Source organism: Lipotes vexillifer, unplaced genomic scaffold, assembly GCF_000442215.2.
Source record: "Lipotes vexillifer unplaced genomic scaffold, Lipotes_vexillifer_v1.1 scaffold1188, whole genome shotgun sequence".
Classification (NCBI taxonomy): domain Eukaryota; kingdom Metazoa; phylum Chordata; class Mammalia; order Artiodactyla; family Lipotidae; genus Lipotes; species Lipotes vexillifer.
In genome coordinates, this window is record NW_006799221.1 from 275,306 (window position 1) to 296,180 (window position 20,875).

At 33.7% G+C, this 20,875-nt stretch overlaps 1 protein-coding gene across 1 annotated transcript in view; it reads right to left on the minus strand.

Moving 5' to 3' along the window:
* The window catches only part of SLC38A6 (solute carrier family 38 member 6), a 73,133-nt gene that overhangs the window by 15,666 nt on the left and 36,592 nt on the right, over nucleotides 1-20,875 (minus strand). Inside the window, exons 6-8 of the mRNA XM_007471506.1 lie at nucleotides 16,249-16,327; nucleotides 3,298-3,380; nucleotides 2,768-2,826 (exon numbers count right to left, since the gene is read on the minus strand). Coding sequence (XP_007471568.1) covers nucleotides 2,768-2,826; nucleotides 3,298-3,380; nucleotides 16,249-16,327 — 221 coding nt within the window. The remainder of the gene's footprint in view (nucleotides 1-2,767; nucleotides 2,827-3,297; nucleotides 3,381-16,248; nucleotides 16,328-20,875) is intronic.

Sequence of the window (20,875 nt, forward strand, 5' to 3'; positions counted from 1 at the left end):
CTTTCCCTTTGGTAATCATAAGTTTGTTTTCTATGTCTGTGAGTCTGTTTCTGTTTTGTAAATAAGTTTATTTGTGTCATTTTTTTTAGATTTCACATGTAAGTGATATCATATGATCTTTGTCTTTCTCTGTCTGACTTACTTCACTTAGTATGTTAATCTCTAGGTCTATCCATGTTGCTGCAAATGGCATTATTTCATTCTTTTTATGTCTGAGTAAGCGATAAAGTATTTTTAAATTAAGGTATGTACATTGTTTCCTTAGACATAATGCTATTGTACACTTAATAGTCTACAGTATAGGGTAAACATAACTTTTATATGCACTGGGAAACCAAAAACTTTGTGTCACTTGCTTTATTACAATACTAGGTTTATTGCAGTGGTCTGGAACCAAACCTGCGATATCTCTGAGGTATGTCTATATGCCAATTAAAAAGAGACTTAAGAAGAAAGTATACAGTGTCTTCACTGCCCCATTGTAGACCAAATTTAAATTGTGCTCCTAGGTAAAATCTGAGCGGACGGTTTGTAAAGCATAATAAATGCAGAATAAGGGTATTATTTCCATATGACAGCTACAGTAGGAATCTGCATCAAATTAAAGAGTATCTGCCATGACAGAAATGAAAACTGTGAAAACTACAATAGACATGTTGTATCAATACATTTTACCTGCTTCAAATTATTGGCTATAAAAACCAAATTACTCCTAACTATGCAATGCTTGTGTGGTCAATTATCTGTGAGGAAAATATTCAATGTGTGTACGCTGATTCTCTTTAATATCCATATGTTAATTTGCAAATATAGGCCACTCTAAACCATGTAAATGCTTCTCAACAATCAAACTATGATGAAATTATTTGTTGTTTCCCTCTTAATATGGCACGTAAAAAGTGTGTTTATGGATGTTAAGTAAACTTATTGTGGTAATCATCTCGCAATATATGTAAGTCGTCATTATGCTGCACACCTTAAACTTATGCAGTGCTGTAAGTTTATATCTTTATAATGTCAATTATATCTCAATAAAATAGAAAAAAAATCTTAAAAAATAAAGTGTATGTTCTGGCTTCCCTGGTGGTGCAGTGGTTAAGAATCTGCCTGCCAACTCAGGGGACATGGGCTTGAGCCCTGGTCCGGGAAGTTCCCACATGCCGTGAAGCAACTAAGCCCATGTGCCACAACTACTGAGCCTGTGCTCTAGAGCCCGCAAGACACAACTACTGAGCTCACGCACTACAACTACTGAAGCCCGTGCTCCTAGAGCCCGTCCCGTGCTTGGCAACAAGAGAAGCCACCACAACGAAGAGTAGCCCCTGCTCGCCGCAGCTAGAGAAAGCCTGCACACAGCAATAAAGACCCAATGCAGCCAAAAAAATAAAATAAATAAATAAGACCAGTAGGATATTAGAAATGAAAAAAAGAATTATTAGCAATAGATTATTTATTTTAAAAAGTGTATGTTCAATTCACTTACTTGTAAGATACAAGTTGGGCAATTTTTGTGGGGGAGGGCAATGATTTTAATGTTGATAAATTCAACAAATGATTAAATGCAAGCACTGTTAAGTATTTTTAGTTTTAAGAGCATTCATTAAAGTATAAATATTTCTGTACACTGAAACCAGGGTCACTTTCACTTCATTTAAATAATCTAAAGCTGTTTTATCCTTGTATCCCAGCAGATAGTTTAGCCTAAGTTAAATGCATCCTAAATGTTTTGACAGCTTGGAAATCTGGTTCTATTATATGGTTTAGCTAATGATGTGTTGTCTTGCTCTTTTGGACGGCATTTTTCTTTCATTCATTTCTCAATAACAAAGGAGAATTTAAATAAGCTTATGATTTTAAGAGCTTAATCAAGCCATTTAGGTATGTATCTTGGCAAATTTAAAATGTTTAATCCTACTTAAGGTTTGACAGACTGACTATGGAGTAAACTGCTAAGCAAAAAGAAAAAGCATTTTTTTTTTCCAAAATTTCACACAAAAATACAGTCTTTGGAATGTTAAAATCTGTTTTAGAAGAATTTAAAAGAAATAAGAAATTCAAATTCTCTTTTATCTTTTTAAAAAAATTCTCTTATCTTTATATTAAATTATTTTATAAATATTAGAATAAAGTTTACCATCTGAGAGAGATTTTTCCTACGTTATAACAAAAATGGGCTAATTTAAAAAAACATTCCACATGTGAAAAAAAAAAATTTCTTTGCAGCAGGCTTTTCATGAGAGCTTAACCACGCTGAATAAACCAGACCAGATAGAATTCAGGCACTCCAATTCTTACTAGATCTCATCAACAGTTAAGCCCCTGAAGCTATGGTTTTGTTAATGGAACAAAGTTTCAAAAATTAAGATGACTAGGACCAAATTGATTTTACGGATTAGAACCAGCCTGATTCTCATGCTTGAGTATCCCCCAAAACACACACATACACACACAATATTGTACAGAAATAAATGGATACATACACCTAGCCAAAGAATTATGCTCCATCTAAGGTTTTAACAGAATTGGTATGCTCTCCTCTCTAGTTAACCAGAAGAGAAACTGAATTTGAAATGCTATTCTAGCTAAGCCTCTTCAAAATAGACACAATGAAGGAAACAGTTTTGCAGAATAAAAGTGCTTTTAATAACACGTTGAAATAAAATGGGATACCTTCCCAACACAAAACAGAGTTAAGAGAAAAAAGACATTAACACAATGAGTTCAATTTTAGTGAGGAGATAAGCAATACACTATATTTTAAACTTACCACAAGAGCAAAGAGCACCATAAAGAAAAATGATAAACTACTTGTGTAGCCAAGAAAGCCTGTAAAATAACAGTAAAATAAAAAGCAATTTATAAGGAAAGTGATCCTAACGTGCAGCTAATGCTATACATCTTGGGCATGTTTTTTATTACAGTGCTTGGTATCTGGGGCTTAGGGCTGAGAATAACAACATTCCAACTATCTGTCACAGATCATTTATGTAGCTCTGTACAGCAGAATTGGAACTGGCTTACCACTAATGGTACACTGTAAGGAAAGGCTGCTCTTTAATGTTCCGTTGTAAAGGTTTTATTTTAGTGGGGCAGACAAAATACTACTGCAAACCAAGTAATAGGTTAACTAGGCAGGGCTGAAAGCTGAACAACCTAAAAGTCCAAGTTCAAAATTATTCACAACCACCTTCTGCTAAAAATGTGGTACTATGAAATTTAAAAGCCCCTTAATAGTATTTTCTTTCTTTCTTTTTCTTTTCTTCTAAACAAATAATGTCCTCTTCTATAAAGACTTACCTATTTTAGGAAGAAGTGTAAGAGGGAACACAATGGCAACACAGATGATTATTAGCAGTGCTTCTCCATCAAGATACCAAGACCTATTAGGAAAAAAAGTTCTATTTTAAGCACAGGACTTCAGTGTTTGTGTTCACACACACACACACACACACACACACACACACACACACTCATACAGTATAACCATTACAACCACCCATTAGGAAAAGCCTACTTCTTTTTGTTAAAATATGTTCTGTGGGATCCTATTATTCTTGTTAATGAATTCACATTTAAAAATGTATCAAAACAATGAGATGCCATTTTTCAACTAGCAAATTAGCAAATATTTTAAAGTAAGATAGTAGACAATGTGAGTGAAGAGTGATGAGGTGTACACAAAACTAGTAAAAGTATAAACTGTGTAAATTACCTTTCTGGAAAGCAGTTTGGCAATAGATACTGAGAGCCTTAAAATATTTGACACTTAACAAATGACTATTAAAAATTAGAAAACAATCATCAATAAGATCATTTTTTGTAAAAAGATTTTACTGAAAACATTTAAAATAATGAAAATTGGAAACAAACATCTAAGAACATGACAATTTTAAAATAAATTATGAGACTATGGGACAATCATAAAAAACATTTTATAAGTATAATAATATACTGAATATATCATAAATATATTTAGTATGATAACAAGTTTGAGGGAAAATATAGATTCATTAAAAATGGAAAGGAACTGCAATATATTGATAGCAATTATCCCTGGGTGGTAGAATGATGGGTACTTTTTCTTCTTTATAGTTTTCCATATTTTTCAAATTTTCAGGAAAGGGCATGAACTACCAGGAGAAAACATATGACATTTTTCATATAAAGGCAATAGAATAATGAATGAGAAAAGGTAGGTTAAAAGTGTGATAGTGTATTTGATTATTTTAAAAAAATGGATACACATTTTTAAAAAGTCAGAAAGATATACTTAAAATACCCAAAGTGGATATTTCTATGTAGCAGCATCGAGAAATTTTTATTTTATTTACTGGTTGCATATACACGGTTTTAATTTTTCAATATAAAAATACATGTGTTGAAGTTTTTAAAAATTAGACAATTCCCCCAAGACTTTAATAGTAAAGACGTTGCTTTAGTACATAAAAATTAAACAATTCATGAAAGAAGTACAAATAGTAAATACACATGAAGAAAAACCCAATCTCTGGTGCTAATTAAAGAAATAAATAATAAGGCTATAAAAATTAAATGAGTAAAAATATTTAAAAAATAATATTCAAGGATGTGGAATAATTTGGCCTTCACACATTGCTAGTGATCTTGTCAATTAGCATTATCTTTTGGAAAAACATTGATAATATGTACAAAGGACAATAAAAATGTGGAAATCTACTCTAAGAGAATAATCTAAAATATAAAGAATTCTATGTGCATGAAGCTGTGACTACAACATTATTATAACATTAGAAAGTTGATGGAAAATCCTATATATCTAACAATAGAAAATGTTTATGTCAAAAACAGCACACTCTTTTTAAAAAAATTTTTATTGGATATATGTATATGTATAACTGATTCATTTTGCTGTACACCTGAAACTAACACATTGTAAATCAACTATACTCCAATAAAATTTTTTTAAAAAAAGCACACTCAATGGAATGTTAAGCAGCTTTTGAAAAAAACATTTAGTAAAATAGAAAATACTGATAGAAATACAAAATAAATATTATTAACTATGTTTTAAAAATGCTTTTTGGGAAAAATTCAAAGGAAATAAAATGATAACAGTGATTAGGTAATTGCATAATTTTTATTTGCTTTCTCTTCTAAATTTTCTGCAATGTAGCTGTCATATTTTTACACTGAAACATATGCATATATACACATGCAAAATGGTAACAAAGTAAAATTCATGCTAATATGAGAGCTGGGAGCATCAAAGACAATAGGTATTACTTTTTCAAGTCATTTGGTAGATGCTCTCAGAATTTCCAATTGGCTATAATGTATCCTTTCACTACCAGAGAGCCAAAGTCTCCCACTGCCTGTTAAATTAAGAAAATGGACAGGACAAATTCCTAGAAATGTACAATATACCAAGACTGAATCCGGAAGAACTAAAAAGTACGAACAGACCAATAATGAGTAAGAACACTGAATCAGTAATCAAAAGCCCACCAACAAAGAAAAGCCCAGGACCCATGGTTTTACTGGTGAATTCTACCAAACATTTCAAGAAAAATTAATGCCACTACTTCTCAAACTCTTCCCCAAAATTGGAGTGGAGCGAAAACTCCCAAACTCATTTTATGAGGCCAGCATACCCTAATATCAAAGCCACATAAGGACACTGCAAAAAAACAAAACTACAGACCAATAACCCTGGTGAATATATTACAAAAATTCTCAACCAAATATTAGCAAACTGAATTCAACAGCACATTAAAAGGATCATACACTATGGTCAAGTGGGATTTATCCATGGGATGCAAGGGTGGATCAACATATGAAAATCAATCAACATGATATAGCACATTAATAGAATGAAAGATAAAAATCATATGATCATCTCAATAGCTGCAAAAAAAAGCATGTGACAAAATACAATATCCTTTCATGATAAAAACCTTCAACAAATTTGATATAGAGGGAACAAATCTCAATATAATAAAGGCTATAGGTTGAAGGCTTCTTCTCTAAGATCAGGAACAAGACTGGGGTGCCTACTCTTACCACTCTTATTCAACATAGTTGAATAGTTATTCCACTCTTATTCAACATTCAACATGGAAGTCCTAGCAAGAGCAATCAGGCAAGAGAAAGAAATAAATGGCATACAAATTGGAAAAGAAGTAAATCTGTCTTTATTTGTGGATATGATCTTATATATAGAAAATCCTGAAGACTGCAACCAAAAAACTGTTAGAGCTAATCAACAAATTACGTAAAGTTGAAGGATACAAAATCACATACAGAAATCAGTTGTGTTTTTATGAACAAAGAAATATCTGAAAAAGAAATAAAGAAAACAATCCCATTCACAATAGCATGAAAGCAATAAAACTTATGACTATTTAACAAAGGAAGTGAAAGATTAGTACACTGAAAACTATAAGGCTTAAATGAAAGAAATTGAGGACACAGACAAATGGAAAGATATCCAGTCTGTGTTCATGGATCAGAAGAATCAATAGTGTTAAAATGTCCATACTATCCAAAGCTATCTATAGAGTCAATGCAATCGCTATCAAATTCCAATGACATTATTTCCCAAAATAGAACAATCCTAAAATTTGTATGGAACCACAAAAGACTCCAAATAGCCAAAGCAATCCTGAGAAAGAAAACAAAGCTGACTTCAAACTATACTACAAAGCTTTAGTAATCAAAACAATATAGTACTGGCATAAAAATAGACACACAGACCAACAGAACAGACTAGAGAGCCTAGGAATACCCCCTCCCCACCCCATATACTGTCAACTAATATTCAACAAAGGATCCAAGAATATTCAGTGGGGAAAGAAGTCTTTTCAATAAATTGTACTGAGAAAATTGGATAGCCATATATAGAAAAATGAAATCTATCTTACAGCATTCACAAAAATTAACTTGAAATAGATTAAAGACTTAAATGTAAGACCTGAAACTATAAAACTTATAGAAGAAAACACAAGGAAAAACCTTCTTGACATTGGTCGTGGCAACATTTTTTTTTAATACGACACCAAAAGCACAAGCAACAAAAGCAAAAATGAACTATATCAAAATTAAAAGCTTCTGTACAGCAAAAGAAACAATCAATAAAATGAAAAGGCAATCTATGGAATGGAAGAAAATATTTCCAAATCATATATCTGATAAGAGACTAATATTCAAAATACATAAAGAACTCACACAGTTCAATAGCAAAAAATCAAACAATCCAATTTTAAAATGGGCAGAGGAAATAGACATTTTTTTTTCTCCAAAGAAGATATATGAATGGCCAATAGGTATGTGAAAAGACGATCAACATCTCTAATCATCAGGGAAATACAAATCAAAAGCACAATGAAATATCACCTCACACCTGTTAGTATAGGTATCATCAAAAAGACAAGAGAGGGACTTCCCTGGCAGTCCAGTGGTTAAGTCTTTGCCTTCCAATGCAGGGGGTGCAGGTTCGATCCCTGGTCAGGGAGCTAAGATCCCAAATGCCTCACGGCCAAAAACCCAAAATATAAAACAAAAGCAATATTGTAACAAATTCAATAAAGACTTTAAAAATGATCCACATCAAAAAAAATCTTAAAAAAAAAAAGACAAGAGGTAACAAGTATTGACAAGGATATGGAGAAAAGAGAAGCCTTGTGCACTGTTGGTGGGAATGTGAATTGGTTCAGTCACTATGGAAGACAGTATGTTGGTTCCTCAAAAAATTAAAAACAGAACTACCACATGATTGGCCCAACAATCCCACTTCTGGGCATACATCTAAAGGAAATTAAAACAGGATATCAAGAAGATATCTGTACTCCCATGTTTATTGCAGCATTATTCACAATAGCCAAGATATGGAAACAACCTAAGTGTCTTTCAATGAATGAATCGATAAAGAAGATGTGGTGCACACACGCACACACGCACACACAATGGAATATTATTCAGTCATGAGAAAGAAATTTTGCCATTTGTGATAACATCAATAGACCAACGTGAGCATTATGCTAAGTGAGATAAGTCAGACAGAAAAAGACAAATACTGTATATCACATATTTGTGGAATCTAAAAAAGCTGAACTTGTAGAAAAAGAGTAGAATGGTGGTTAGCAGGGGCTGGTGGGTAGGGGGACAGAGGAGATGTTGATCAAATGGTACAAACTTGCAGGTAGAGGATGAATAAGTTCTGGGAATCTAATGCAAAGCAATGTGAGTATAGTTAACTATTTTATATTCTTGGAAGTTGCTAAGAGACTGGATGTTAAATGTTCTCACTACAGAAAAGAAATGATAAGTACATAAGGTAATGGAGGTATTATCTAACACTACAGTGGTAATCATACCACAGTATATAAGTGTATCACATCTACATGTTGGACACCTTAAACTTACACAGTGTTGTTATATGTAAATATCTCACTTCAAAAAAAGAAAAAAAGGAAAGAAAGAAAAGGTTTTCCTCTACATGGGCTTCAGCCCATGGCTTCTGACACAAACTTTATGATTCACTATGTCTCTTTTACACCTTGGTGTATGAAGAAGTCCTCTTTAACGTATCTTTGAAAGGTACTATTGGACTTCACTGGGTGTGCGATTTCGATCCCTGGTCAGGGAACTAAGATTCCGCACGCCATGCAGTGCAGCCAAAAAATAAAAAAAGATACACAATAAAAGGTACTGTTGGGTGCTGACAACTTCCTCTTTAACAGAACAAGAGATGGAGCAACAGCAGAAGCAACACCATGAGCACAGCTCACCCTTCTCCACCCTAACTCATGTCTTTAGGAAATGCATGTGCCAGAAACTAAAACCTACACATAAGTATTTCTAGCTAATGGGCCTGCATTTGCACATGCCCCTCAAGTCCTGGTATGCAGGAGGTTCTAAGAGCGTTCAGAGATTACAAATACAACATAACACTCCTCGGCATATTCATCTTCTAATCACTCTTGAATACATATGAAAATGGGAACTTCAAAATAACCCTCACTGAAGAACACCTGGCAACTAAATTTCTGAAGCTGGCAAAAAGCCCAGGGCTCTATGCCTGAAATCTCCTTCCTTCTGGGACCCAAAAGAGACTCAGACAGTTGCAGTGCAAGGGGAAAAAAAGGCCCAGAGGCACACCAAAGTAGATTTCATCTGTTAATTCTGCTGTCCCTGCTGTCATGAAGGGAGAGCTGGGCAAAGGGAGCACATTAATCCTCAGGACCAAAGACTCTTTTCTCCTGTATAAGAATCTTAGGAACACTTTGAAATTCTGAACTTTATAACATACACTATTACATACTTTATAACTTTATAATTTCAGATCACAATTCACTCATGTCTGTAGAAGCCACATGATTGCCCAGAGCAACTGGGGGCCAGAAGATAACTTCACCTCCTCCCAGCAGTTAACTCAGAATCACAGAGTTATTGAATGTTAGAGCTAGAAGGGACCTCAGAGATCATCTGGTTCAACAACTTCATTCTATGTCTGCAAAATCAGCAAAAGGATGATGATGATCTTAGTAATAGAAGCAATGGAAATACTCTCTATTCTTCAATAGTCACTCTGAATTTATGGTATTTTTTCAGATACTGCCTCATTTTTCTCAAGATTATGATTTCTTTACACTCTCTTCACAGGATTAAACTTTTAATTCCTAATATTAAAAAGAACTATTGCAAAAAATAATTTCTCTATCCCTGGTTTGGTTACTGGTTAATATTAATCATTTCTTATCTTTATTATCTTAATACAGGCAATTATAAGTACAATGCTTTTCTTTACCATTCATCAAAAATAAAGGCATTGAGCTGCATGAGCTCCTTGTAAATCTTGGAGATTAATCCTTCGTCAGTTGCTTCATTCGTAAATATTTTCTCCCATTCTGAGGGTTGTCTTTTGGTCTTGTTTATGGTTTCCTTTGCTGTGCAAAAGCTTTTAAGATTCATTAGGTCCCACTTGTTTATTTTTGTTTTTATTTCCATTTCTCTAGGAGGTGGGTCAAAAGGATCTTGCTGTGATTTATGTCATAGAGTGTTCTGCCTATGTTTTCCTCTAAGAGTTTGATAGTGTCTGGCCTTACATTTAGGTCTTTAATCCATTTTGAGTTTATTTTTGTGTATGGTGTTAGGGAGTGTTCTAATTTCATACTTTTACATGTACATGTCCAGTTTTCCCAGCACCACTCATTGAAGAGGCTGTCCTTTCTCCACTGTATATTCTTGCCTCCTTTATCAAAGATAAGGTGACCATATGTGCGTTGGTTTATCTCTGCACTTTCTATCCTGTTCCACTGATCTGTATTTCTGTTTTTGTGCCAGTACCATACTTTCTTGATTACTGTGGCTTTGTAGTATAGTCTGAAGTCAGGGAGCCTGATTCCTCCAGCTCCATTTTTCGTTCTCAAGATTGCTCTGGCTATTTGGGGTCTTTTGTGTTTCCATACAAATTGTGAAATTTTTTGTTCTAGTTCTGTGAGAAATGCCAGTGGTAGTTTGATAGGGATTGCATTGAATCTGTAGATTGCTTTGGGTAGTAGAGTCATTTTCACAATGTTGATTCTTCCAATCCAAGAACATGGTATATCTCTCCATCTATTTGTATTATCTTTAATTTCTTTCATCACTGTCTTATAATTTTCTGCATACACGTCTTTTGTCTCCTTAGGTAGATATATTCCTAGATATTTTATTCTTTTTGTTGCAAAAAAACAAACAATCCGGGCTTCCCTGTTGGCGCAGTGGTTGAGAGTCCGCCTGCCGATGCAGGGGACACGGGTTCGTGCATTAATTTTGTATCCTGCTACTTTACCAAATTCATTGATTAGCTCTAGTAGTTTTCTGGTAGCATCTTTAGGATTCTCTATGTATAGTATCATGTCATCTGCAAACAGTGACAGCTTTACTTCTTCTTTTCCGATTTGGATTCCTTTTATTTCCTTTTCTTCTCTGATTGCTGTGGCTAAAACTTCCAAAACTATGTTGAATAAGAGTGGTGAGAGTGGGCAACCTTGTCTTGTTCCTGACCTTAGTGGAAATGCTTTCAGTTTTTCGCCATTGAGGATGATGTTGGCTGTGGGCTTGTCATATACGGCCTTTATTATATTGAGGAAAGTTCCCTCTACACCCATATGACCCAGCAATCACACTACTGGGCATATAGCCTGAGAAAACCATAATTCAAAAAGAGACATGTACCAAAATGTTCATTGCAGCTCTATTTCCAATAGCCTGGAGATGGAAACAACCTAAGTGTCCATCATCGTATGAATGGATAAAGAAGATATGGCACATATATACAATGGAATATTACTCAGCCATAAAAGGAAACGAAATTGAGATATCTGTAGTGAGGTGGATGGACCTGGAGTCTGTCATACAGAGTGAAGTAAGTCAGAAAGAGAAAAACAAATACCGTATGCTAACACATATACATGAAATCTAAGAAAAAAAAAAAAAAGGTCATGAAGAGCCTAGGGGTAAAACGGGAATAAAGACACAGACCTACTAGAGAATGGACTTGAGGATATGGGGAGGAGGATGGGTAAGCTGTGACAAAGTGAGAGAGTGGCATGGGCATATATACACTACCAAACGTAAAACAGATAGCTAGTGGGAAGTAGCCACATAGTACAGGGAGATCAGCTCAGTGGTTTGTGACAACCTAGAGGGGTGGGATAGGGAGGGTGGGAGGGAGGGAGATGCAAGAGGGAAAAGATATGGGAACATATGTATATGTAAAACTGATTTACTTTGTTATAAAGCAGAAACTAACACACCAGTGTAAAGCAATTATACTCCAATAAAGATGTTAAAAAATAAATAAATAAATAAATAAAGGCAACACAGTAATGCACAGTAAAGTTAGTTTAAATTTCATGTGCATGTCACAGTCAACTGAATTGTGCTTGGCAATGGATATTTTCCAAGGAACAGAAATGATTCAACTTACAAAATAAAACTCCAGCTTGAGAAATACAAGCCAGTACAAAGAAATTGCAAAAGCACATTTTATTACTCAAGATTTTAGAAGAATATGCTAACCTGAAATTTTTTCCTAAGTGGGGGAAAAAAGAGTTATCTAACAAAACCCCTATTTTCCTACTGTGATCTATTGTAAATATACACTCTCTTCAAGCCAAAAGAATTAGAGTAAAAAGTTTTATACTTCCTGGAAAACTTGTTTGATCTGTGGATTTAATCCTATATGATAAAAATGTTCCAAGTATGAAATATAGAGTATAGATCCTTAGCTGTATTGCAAATGCTTTGGCATGCAGATTTTTTCCCGTATTTTAATGAAAACCAGATTTATTTATAAGTTGCTTTAATTTCATTCTCGAATGGCACAAGAGTATCATATGTTCTGAATTAGGATCTTACTCACATCCCATATCAATTATGTAACTCAAATGCAAGACAACTTAATTGTGTCAATCATATTCCGCTGACAAGATCATTAAATGTTAACAGAGAGCTTCCAACTTTTAACAGCCATAGATTTTTTGAATATAAGTTATTCTATGAAAAATATAGATGCCTCATAAAAATTTGGTATAAGTATTATAGCTTCTGACTTCTAATAATAATTTTTGAAATTAGGATATGAAAATAAAGTTTCTTTTTGATAACATCTTTATAAAGGTTTAGTTTTCACAAAGGCACATCAAATCTCATGGATAACACAGAAAATAAGCACAACAGAAAATTCTTAACTGCAATGCATTGTAATTCGAACCCTAAAAATATATCAGTATCAGATTAATCTCACAGAAGAAATATTGCTCTGTAACTCTACCTAGAAATAAACTGCCCAGATAGTTAAATCAATTACCATAACATTTGTGTCTTAATTATTTTACAGCATTAAGGTTTAAAGACTAATGATTTAACTGCATTCTAACCAATTAATATAATTAGTCACTTACTAATGCTTTTCAAAACTTTGAAATCCAAAATAAGTGAATATACATTACATTTAAAACAAGATGAGGCCGTTAAAAAGATGTGCAATTTTAAAACATCATAACAGAGATGATGCAAACTGGCCACAGTATTTTGAAGTATACAGTTTTAAAAATTCATTTCTGACATGTAAAAATAACATTTTTATCAATTTTCTACTAATATGAATAAGATGGAGTTAATTTTTATTTGTTTCTTTAAACGAATCAGAGGAAAAAAACCAATAAAGTAAATGACAACTGATTTAAAATGAAGCTGTGGTAAAAGCATCACTTTTAGAAAAAGAAGACTTAAGTTTCAACAGTTCTGTCACATACTACCTTAATTATTTCTAAAATTTTATATGTATTTTTGTCCTTGTGATATATGACAATAAAAAAGAAAATAAAGAGAAGTCACCAAATTCAGGACCAAGAAAAAGGAGAACACATGTGACAACTAGTAGGATTAACATAGTTTATGCAATACATTCAAATATGACTCTGACCTTCCTGGCAGTCAGAGCAACTAGGGAAAAACTACCTTTATATAGTTATTATTACTGGAATTCCTTCTGTTTTTTTTTTTTTTTTTTGAGGTATAACTGACATATGACATTATGGAGTTGCTTAATTCTCCACATTTACACTATGCTATCAGCTTACAAAAGCATGTATATTTATAATATCTTATTTGGTCATCTCAACAACTTTGTTAAGAAGGCAGTACTGGCACCACCATTATGCCAGATGAAGAAACCTCAGGCCCAAAATTAAATTATATGACCAAAAGAAGTTAAATTAATTTCCTGAGGTTACTGAATATGAAATGGAGAGAATTTACTCTTAGTCTAACATTCTTTATTTCACCTCTTATTGCCTTGAGTTCTTAGCCCTAAATTATAAAAGAAATTTACTGCATAGAATTAAAAAAAAATTTTTTTTATACAGCAGGTTCTTGTTATCTGTTTTATACATATTAGTGTATATATGTCAATCCCAATATCCCAATTTATCCCGCCATGACCCTGCTCACTGCCGCTTTCCCCCTTTGGTGTCCATACGTTTGTTCTTTGCATAGAACTTTTTGAGCAATAGAAGTTGCCCTCAATATTTTTACAGCAAATACAAAAGCAAATTTCACATAAGTATGTCATTTAGCAACTGTTGATCAAAATAAGAGCAAAAAACTTAAAAGTAACTAGATAAAACTATAGATAAAGTAAAAAACAAGGTAGTTGTATCTGATGTGATAGTGAATGTGGAAACCTATACAAAGTGCTATACAAAGGCACAATATCTTCCAGTGATGAAAAATCATTAAGGACTTCTACTTACCTTTTTTCAATCACATATTCTTGATGGTTCCTATTCAGATTTAAACTACACCATATTTTCCTTATAAATATGTATTTGCAGTTGTCTAAGTAGAATTCTTTTATGGAAGCCAACTTGTAAAATCTAAAACTCAATTTTGAAAACTTGCCCTGCAGTCCAGAACAAGTTCAAATATTGGAGCAAAACAACCAAACATTTAAATCTAAAAGTCTGACAGGTTTTAGTGTTGTGGTTTAGAAACTATATATAATAATTTGATGACAATTAAAAGGATTCATTTAGTCTTTTCAAGTTTATTTTTCTAAAAATTTCATGTTATACATAGTAAAAGGAAAAGTATAATTAATTTGGGTTTTTTCTGCTATAAAAAAGAGATGAGTCAATAGTCTTCAGAACCCAGTATTGTTTTTTTAACATCTTTATTGGAGTATAATTGCTTTACAATGTTGTGTTAGTTTCTGCTGTATAACAAAGTGAATCAGGTATACGTATACATATATCCCCATATCCCCTCCCTCTTGCATCTCCCTCCCACCCTCCCTATCCCACCCCTCTAGGTGGTCACAAAGTACTGAGCTGATCTCCCTGTGCTATATGGCTGCTTCCCACTAGCTATCTGTTTTACATTTGGTAGTGTATATATGTCCATGCCACTCTCTCACTTCATCCCAGCTTACCCTTCCCCCATGTCCTCAAGTCCATTCTCTACGTCTGTCTTTATTCCTGTCCTGCCCCATTTTTTTTTTAGACTCCATATATACGTGTTAGCATACAGCATTTGTTTTTCTCTTTCTGACTTACTTCACTCTGTATGACAGACTCCAGGTCCATCCACCTCACTACAAATAACTCAATTTCGTTTCTTTTTATGGCTGAGTAATATTCCATTGTATATATGTGCCATATCTTCTTTATCCAATCATCTGTCGATGGACACTTAGGTTGCTTCCATGTCCTGGCTATTGTAAATAGAGCTGCAATGAACACTGTGGTACATGTCTCTTTTTGAATTATGGTTTTCTCAGGGTATATGCCCAGTAGTGGGATTGCTGGGTCATATGGTAGTTCTATTTTTAGTTTTTTAAGGAACTGTTCCATACTGTTCTCCACAGTGGCTGTATCAATTTACATTCCCACCAACAGCACAAGAGGGTTCCCTTTTCTCCACACCCTCTCCAGCATTTACTGTTTGTAGATTTTTTGACGATGGCCATTCTGACTGATGTGAGGTGATACCTCATTGTAGTTTTGATTTGCATTTCTCTAATGATTAGTGATGTTGAGCATCCTTTCATGTGTTTGTTGGCAATCTGTATATCTTCTTTAGAAAAATGTCTATTTAGGTCTTCTGCCCATTTTTGGATTGGGTTGTTTGTTTTTTTGATATTGAGCTGCCCAGTATTTTTAAAATAAGAAAGGAGAAGGGCAGTGTAATATGGTTTAGTATTGTTTAAAATATTGTTGAAAAACAGGAAGTGAAACAAATTTTTTCTAATAATGCTGTATAACAGGATCTTACACAAGTATGTTGTAACGTTATCACTCTGATTTATCTTTATCACTATGGTTCGCTGAAAAGTGGCAGCAGTATTATCCACTCCCCTCCTCTAAGACCTTTACTGTCAGTACTTTCTGCCTTCCCCCATCCCCCACCCAATCTTTCATATCCAGAAATTTCTCCTTTACTCTTCTCCAAGAGCTGGCTCATACCTGTCCTGCCCTTTCATGCCCCCATGGAATGCAAGAATTACACTAGCACATCAGAGGGTTCACAGTGCAGTGCTCTGCACATAATGGAGCATCACTAGACATCTGCAGAGTGTTTTCTTCTCTATTATTACTCTGCCTCTGCCTAATTTGTAAGTGTCTTGAGGGCAGGGGCTACATTTATTTTACTTCCCACAAGGGCTTAATATATATTTATTGAATTAATAAATGAATGGATACAATGTGAAATATTTTTTCTTACCCACTATGGTCTCCAGACAAAAATTCTGAAATAGCAGCAGGAAGCTCTGTTTTAATAATTAAAAGATAAGATGACATAGCTGCAAACAGAATAAAAAGAGTTCCTATAAGAATTCTATAATTTTTAACCATTTAGAGAACAATCTATCCAGAAATATGGATGTCCATTTGGGCTATAACAGCATGTGGAAGATTAATTCATACTGCACTATCCTCAAAGATAGATATATACCAGGAATGGAGATAAAATGGAGATAAATAACTTTGTAGAGAAGAATAATTGGTAAGCTCATTAGGTGTCTTTTGTTTACATTTCAAGTCCAAGGCAAATGATTTAGGTAAAAGAAAGGGTCTTGATTAGAGGCCACTTATAAATGAAATTTTGCTTGAAGTTTGGCCAAAACTCTTAATGTTATTTCTCTGTCCAAGGCATTAGCGGTTAGTTTAGCAACATTTGATATAGATACAGGAGATAAATAAGTACAGCTAATAATTTTGATTATTTGTTCTTTCTTACTAGAGAGAGACCTCCCCCCAGAAGTCTCACTTCCTCTCTCTCCTTTTCTCTGCCACTGTCCTCCCACACACATTTTGGACACTTATTAAAAAACAGTAACAAAATGCACAGTGAGTTACATTTTAAGTTGTCCTCTAAAACAGATGAGAAAAGATTCAATTGCAACTATTAAGCATATTAAATAGACAAAGCTTATAACTTTTATTCCATTTTATTAACAGGGCTCATCTGTATTATGCAATCAAAACCTGAAGCTAGCATTATTTCTCACATTCTATCAGACAGGATCCAAGAACTTTTATAGCATTTTAATAATGATCTTATTTCTGGTATAGCTATAAAAATACCCCACATCTTATTAACATTCCATCATACACTAGGAAATGTTTAATATGGTTACAGAATACAGAACTCATTTATATGTAAATACTTGAGTTTAAACTTAAATGCTTCAGTATATAGAAACCCAGATGATTTAGAGTCAGTTTAACAGAGTAATAATCTCTGTTTCCCCCAGAGATTAAGTATATATTAAAAAAGAGCCAACAAGAATATGTCCATGAAGAATAGAGTGTACTCTGTGTGCATGTTAATTTTATTACTTATTTATATTTCAGGAAACATTTCACTTTCTCCTTGGACCTACAAAAACTAAGAACACAAATGAATGCCAAGGCTGAATGGCAAAAATCTGGGGAAAAACTGATTAAAAGGCTCAAAGAGTTTAAGAAGAAGAATGTATGTTTCTCAATAAACATATTTAAAAGTAGCTGAACTTCACAATTATTACAGTGCTGTGTGACCACTCGATCCTGGGGGGAAAAAAGCATATATACTAGTTTGTGTATAAATTTACATGAAGATAGGCAACGCTTACGTATACAAACACATACACTCTCTCTTTTTTTTTTTTTTGGTAAAACAACATGTACTTATGGCAAAGTAAAATTTAGAACAGTTAAGTAAATAGTCACTTCTCTGCAATGAAAATATACATATTCACATTTTCCAGTTTATGACTATTTCTTTTTTCCCAGCAGAAGTACAGCTGTTGAAATAAAGCCTTTTCCTCAGCAGAAGTACAGTGCATTTCTCCAAACTCTCTGTTAGTTACGGGACATTACAATTAATCGTATGTGAAAAGGTATTCTAAGTTGTTCATATTCTCATAAGGAAAAATGCTACCAATTTGGTACAGAACAGAAGGAAGGTTTAGATTAACCTTCTCCACTAAAGGATTTGGGGGTCTTTGTTTATAATACTTTATCTATTCCAAAGAATCATACACATATGGTGTGATGATGAAAATCATGAACTGAATATTCTGAAACTGGCCTAGAGCTACTTAAATATATCTTGCAAGGAAAAAAAAAAAAGTACTTGAAAACAAGGAATGCAGACTTCCTACACAAAGTAATTTATTATCTGCCCATCAGTCTTTCTTGCTTGGATTAATCCAATACCACATGCTTTTCTAAAGTTTCAGACATTCATCTCTTTCAGTAATTTTCTATTATTTCTTTTAGATCTTTAGTTGTAAAAAGCTTCAATGAATATGAGATCATATTTCTTCCTAATATACAATCTGTCATTCTTCCCAGAATTTCTATTAGCCCCTGGCTAATCATTTGATCACTTTTATCCTCTGTTGTAGCCTTAACTCTTTGGTTTTCAAATGGGAGTCCTATTTCATTAGATTCCAGTCTGAAGAATCATGTATATTTCAAGAAATATGAACTCACCAAACATATGTTTCTCTCTCAGAAAAAAAAATCTCAGCATATAAGATATAAATATAATAAAACATGTAAAATACTGCTTCTTAGAGAATGCTGGTGTTTGTTTTAAGAGCTACAAAACCACAGAGCTCATGATGGGGAAAAACTCCACTGATTAAGCAAGTAAAACAAAGAAAGACACTATCCGTTTCACTGTCTAGATTATTTTTTCCTAACCACAAGGAAACTTTCATGCAAGGACTAGCACCTTAACATATTATATGTAGTACAGAAACAAACAAAAATTACTGAATATACATTAAGTTAGGAATACATCTTAGATTTACATAAAAAGAACAGTCAGTTCAATAAAATAAAGGGGAAAAGTTTTAAAGATACAAATTCAATAGGAATGCTCATATATCCATTGTTTTTAACACAAAGGTTCACTAGCTCCAAAAGCTGCTTGCCACACCTTTCATCTCATGTCTTCTATTAATAGCATAAGGAAGTATTTAAGGACTTATCTTAGAGACAGGTCATAAGCAAGAACTTGTAAGTGATTTTTGCTGACATCGATACACAGTATAGACTCCTAATACAAGACACACCATGTTGTCCTTTAAATTAATAGCTGTAACAGGGTCATCCACAAGAGCCATGGTTATAGCTAAGTGGTTCTGGCCTTCATACCACCAAAGCCAGAATTAGGGCTAGAAGACATACCTTGGTGACAGGTATTCAACCATTACAAATCATTTAGTTTCACCATATTAACTAAATAGGTATTCTTTTCTCCTTCATTTTAAACATCACAAATAGAACTCATTTAATAGAAACTGCCCTGGGAGGGAAATAAAAAATCTGTCAACTTAATCAAAACACAGAAGTTGAAAGTATTCTTTAAAAGCCATGTGGAGAAGCAACTGTTCTATTAAGAAATGACTAAAATAGGGTAAAATTTGATTAGGCAATAGCAAGTAGCAAGGTATTAATATTGGTTGATCTAATCATAAAGAGAAACACATGAGTTGGGAGCATGGCGGCTGAGGGGAGAGATGTCAAAAACACAAAAGGGAAAAGTGCTCTGGAGGAGAAGAATTATAAGAACAGCCAACATTTGGGGGCTTAGTATGCCTGTTCTAAGTGATTTGCAAGTTATTTCCTCATTTAAAGTTAAGTTTAAATTTATTTCCTCACCACGAACCTGTGAGGTAGATATTATTTATTTCACAGGTGAGGAAATGGAGGCACAAAGAGGTAACTTGCCCAAGCTAGTGATGGTGGAAGCAGCCCATCTGGCTTGAGAAATCTGCACTATTAACTGTTACGCTGAGAAAGTGCAGAGAAGCAAAGTGGAGAAGAAATCCACCACAGGAAAAAGAAATAAGAAAAGTCTATCAAAAGGACCACTCCCCAGCATTATTCTTTTTTCTTTTCGTCACCATTTAAACAACAAATTGCTTCCGAATGCTCAGTTTAGCAGTTGGCTTCAAAGAAAATAAAGAATTTCTACAACACAGAACATTAGCTAGAAGCGTTAAAAACACTTATAATGTTCATTTCACTTTGAGATGCATTTTCATTTCAGTTTGTAGCTGGTTTGGTAAAGCGTTTAGTCAAGATTCCTCAGACAGACTAAGGAGTTTCATGATAGGACTACTGCATTTACCACTATGATTCTATTGCATCTACAGCTATTACTGTAGTTCGGAAGAGAAAGTGTCCTGTTCTCACATATTTGAGATATTAACACTACACTGAAATTGAAAAAAATTAATACAAAAACCAGTTCTTCTTCCCACAAACCCTGTACTCTCATAGGCTACTTTTCCCAGGACTCCCTTAAAAAAAAAAAAAAAAAAAAAAGACAAAGCTTCAATTGGATTGTGGACCTAAGAAACCATTAATTTACAAAAATAATTATCCTTTTTGTTAAACACTTAAAAACACGTATGAAGATAAGATTATGTGGATCTATTTTTAAAACAGAATTAGGTTTTCAGCACTTGGAAGAAGTTCAGCAACTTCTTGAAGGATTAGTCAGCCAGCTCTAAACAGATGTACTATGGGAGGAAATAATAAGTTTGCCTTTCCTTCTAAGAGAGATTCAGTTTTACTTCAAACATGTTTTTAGTCATGGACAGCAACTGGTTTATTCTATTTAATGTGTCTTATTAACCTGGTGTTCCTACTAAATGTCCAAATGCCACTGAAATTATATCTCCATTCAAAATAATACACAACACCATCACTCTCATTTTTAAAAAAGACTTTAAAAAACTCTGAAAACAAGGTCATTTCCCTAATTTGTGCACAAATGGAAATCAAAAATATATGGAGGAACTTTTCCACCCATAACCCTAGGAAAATATATATCTTTGTTTTACTAT